The sequence below is a fragment of the Aplysia californica genome, unplaced genomic scaffold (assembly GCF_000002075.1).
Source record: "Aplysia californica isolate F4 #8 unplaced genomic scaffold, AplCal3.0 scaffold00866, whole genome shotgun sequence".
Classification (NCBI taxonomy): domain Eukaryota; kingdom Metazoa; phylum Mollusca; class Gastropoda; order Aplysiida; family Aplysiidae; genus Aplysia; species Aplysia californica.
In genome coordinates this window covers 178,915-182,728 of record NW_004798136.1, presented here as the reverse complement: position 1 = coordinate 182,728, position 3,814 = coordinate 178,915, and the positions used below count along the sequence as shown (strand labels likewise).

The 3,814-nt window shown below is 44.5% G+C and overlaps 1 protein-coding gene across 4 annotated transcripts in view; it reads left to right on the top strand.

Annotated features, from left to right (window-relative positions):
• Window positions 1–3,814, top strand: part of LOC101856472 — a gene marked incomplete at its 5' end in the record, with an annotated part of 80,142 nt that overhangs the window by 62,012 nt on the left and 14,316 nt on the right. For 3 of the 4 annotated variants that reach the window (XM_035972824.1, XM_013089054.1, XM_035972822.1), the window contains 2 exon segments: window positions 238–264; window positions 2,784–2,861. In XM_035972824.1, coding sequence (XP_035828717.1) covers window positions 238–264; window positions 2,784–2,861 — 105 coding nt within the window. 4 annotated transcript variants of the gene reach the window in all.

Below are 3,814 nucleotides of genomic sequence, written 5' to 3'. Positions count from 1 at the left end.
AACACACACACCGCCCCAACCTCTGTATCCTCTGCATCTCGTGTCAAACAAAAACCTTTCCTTGTCAGCAGCGGCCCCAGCAAAGCTGGCCCGTTTTTCAGTTTTGTCTACTCACTCTAATGGACCAGCGTGCGTGTCTGTATGTGATCTACCTGAGCGTGAAGCTCACTGTATCGCCACCGCCCGCTCTTGCCGAACTGACCCCCACCATTTTTTCCATCGCTTTTATCTCCACAGGAACCCGGAGCACGTACACAAAGGAAGGTCTGTCCCTGTCTCACCCTACTTCGCTTACAACCTCCATAGTTGCCTCTGTGTTCCTCATCCTCAGTTCCGCAGTATTCGTCCTTTTTCTTCTGCTCTTCTTCCCTTTCCCCCTCCCTGTGTTGTGTAAACCTTTCGTTTTCACGTTATAATTCTCCCCTCGAAGTGTTTTCCCTCGCGTCATTATTGGGGGAGTAGACATTAATAATTTCCCGACTCATTTTGTTTGTCCAAAAAATTGGAGCGAGCAGAAAAAAGGATACCTTGAACTAAAAGTATTGTTAAACTTTGGGTATTAACCAGCACAAAACCCTTCCACACAAGGACAAGTATTGATGCCAGTAATGATCTACAGTTTGGGCCGCAAAGGAGGAAGTCATTCTTTTTGTTTGGGAAAAAATGAACAATGTAGGGGATGAATGTTTACTTGACAATATTGACGGATAGACACTGGCCCCCTTTTTTTTCTTTTTGTTTTTTCCCCCTGAATATTCGTGATCGTGAGGTTCGTTTTGATTTTCGTGTCATGCGTTTTGCTTTTTGTCTTATTTTCTAATCTTTATGACTGGTTCATGCAAGGACCATTGTTTATCCTTCTCTGTTTTCTTTCATGCTTTTACCTTCCCAAGGTAACCCTTATTATTTTTCGTCCTCGTTGTTTCAACGATGTCGTGCGCTCACTGTTATGATGTTTGGATATTCTCAGTATTGTCAATTTTTCTGTACTGTTTTTTTTTAAAATCATTTTTTTTGCACGTGCCTTCACTTTGTTTCTGCCACCTTGTGTCTTCTCGTTCGTATTTCACACGTTCGTTCTGCATCTCTCTATCGCACTCACTTGTCGTGCCGTGGTTATTGAAGAGCTCACGATCAAGAGGGTATACTTGCATTCATTCCCGTGAAAGAACGGATGACGACTGACATGTTTTAAAAATTTACACTTTCGTGTTACCCTTAAGGCCAAGCACATGTGTACAGAACAACGTCCTGCTATATTTCATTTTTTTTCGTCCTCGTGTCCAGGCTTATTTTGGCAGCAGTCTGTTTACTCAGTTAGTCTCGTGCTGGACTCAGAAGCTGGCGACCCTCGTTTGAACCATCTGGAATTGGGTCTTCTTAGACTTGGGCTGTTCGATGTATTTTCTTGGCCCTTCACCCTGTTTGCTTGGTCCTAGTTCCTATGGGAGATGGACACCGAGGAAGGTCCCGCCTCTTGAATAACTTGTTTTGTGTTGAAGGATTGTTGGGCACATGCTCCATTATCATTGTTAACAAATGGCTATTTTGCCTTCTGCGGCTGGGCTTCCTGCCCGGCTCACCTACTGTATCTCTCTGTCATGTGTATTCCTTGCTCTTTCTTTCGTTTCTTCCCTCGTATTCTGTTCGATGAGTAAAGACGTTTTCGGTGCGAAAATGTCGCCCGATTACATCATGTCCTACTTGGCTGTATGTCTTCTTACAGCACAACATCGTTAGGTAGTAATGGCTGTGTACATCCACTTTAGCAGGCCCTGTCCGCTCACGATACCCTAACTGCTCATCACAGGATGGTGGTCAGTGAGCACTCTGATGTAGCCTGCTCTTTCTACTTTTTTCTGTGCTTATCTTGTTCTGGTCGGTTTCTTGCGAAGTTTGACCATTATAGTGCCACCCGTCCCCACCCCCCTCCCTCCTCCCCTTCGTCCGGTACAATATGGCCATCCCTTAAGAGTATGATCATGAGATGACACGTTTCGTTCTGCTCACTGGCTGATCCTTCTACACACCTGAATGTGGCGGATTGTGTCGACTATGCTGATTCATGCAGAAAGCCGATGCTCTCATCACATCAAAAAGGAACAACACATCCTTTTTGGTCCCCCCCCCCTTCTTTTTAGATTTTTTTTCTTCTTTAAAAGGGAAAGGTTTAAGGGGGGGGGGGGTCGTGTATTACTCCCACTTAAAGACGGGATGGGATGTTGTTGAACTGATCTAGAGATTTGTCATTCCGTAGGAGCGTTTCACTACTCTCTCTCTCCCCCGCCCACTTGTTTCTCCTCTACACGTGCCAAATCCAAAACCCCACCCGCCCCTTTCCCTTTCCGCCCAGGATTTTTACCGTGCACTCAGCGTTTTGGATGTTGGTGCAATCTCAGCTTTACCTGTCAAAAACAAAACGGCCAGACCTGTTGTTTTGTTCTGTTGCACTCTTGCCTCCCCTATTTCCCCCCTTTTATCGTAGTGTGATTTTTTACAAGAGCGGTAGCGCTGTTTATCCTGGCAAAAGACTAATGTTGCATTTTTTAAGGAAGTTTTTCTTTCAACCATTTTGTTCATTTTTTCATGGGTTGTTGCTTTTTTGTGGTATTTTGAGCAACACCCCTGAATAGACGTGTGCCGAGCCATTTTTTAAGGTGCACATGCCGTGTTGTTTGCTTGAGTGTGCGTGCGTGCGTGTGATATGTTGTATTTGTCGTGTGGTCTCCCCGCTTTATGTGAGTAGTCACCTGTGCCCTTGCATTGTGTTCCCCTATTTCTAGGAATCCGAAAGCGAAAGTAGTGAGCCCCCAGAGCCACCCATGGAAAACGCTAGGCTAAAGTTTGAAGACCCGGAGAAGGTTTGTCAGTCTGCTCAGTTCACAGCTGCGGAAGAAGGCCTCGTGCCCGGCACGCATGGCTTTTTCTCTTTTTTACTACAATCTTAACACGTTGGCCCCACCTGCTACTACTGTACTGATCTCTGCATTGGCAAAAACCACACCACTAACTGTTTAACCCACCTGGGAAGGAACACATCCCTCAGTTAACCTCTCGCGTTCCACACTGCACATTTTTCTATCTCATAACTATGATCATGAATCATGTATATATATATTTCTAATACAAGGTCGTTTGTGAATGCTTTAAACTGGAAATGAGTTAGCACTGGAACCCCTTTCGTAACAGATTACTTCAAAAATATTAATTTTTGTTTTTGTTTGCGCAGAAATAGAAGTTTGAAAATTAGCTTTGCGTAAAGATGTTACCCCATTTTCTTTTCTTTTTTTGTTTCCTTTTTAAATTAAAAACAAAATGAGAACAAGCAACACCCAGGGTAAGTTTTGCAAATGCCATCCAGCAGAAACTGATGAAGACCGTTAACCTCCAAGGAGGACGGTACGTTATAGACCTTGCTAGCTTCCGTTAGTCACCAAACAGAAATACGACCACGGGTAACTGGGTGAGCTTGTTTACCTAACATTAGGCGAGGCTTGGATTATACAAGAGGGAAACATAGTACGATGAAAGGTTGGCTCTCTGATTCGTTTGGCAGCACGAGGAATGATGTGCTGAACTTTTAGCAAGTCCGCGGAAAGGCGCACATGCTTTTTGTTCTGTTGGTATCGTGTTGAACTTTAATGTGGGCGGCCTCCAACATTTACAGTGAGGGGTAGCCAAAAGAAGATTGTCACTGAGAGTGTGGGTTCCAGTGCTACCTGTAGACGATAGCTCTCTCTTTCTCTTTCTCTCTCTGTCTCTCTCTCTCTCAAACACACACACACACATACACACAAACACATACTTTCTCCCC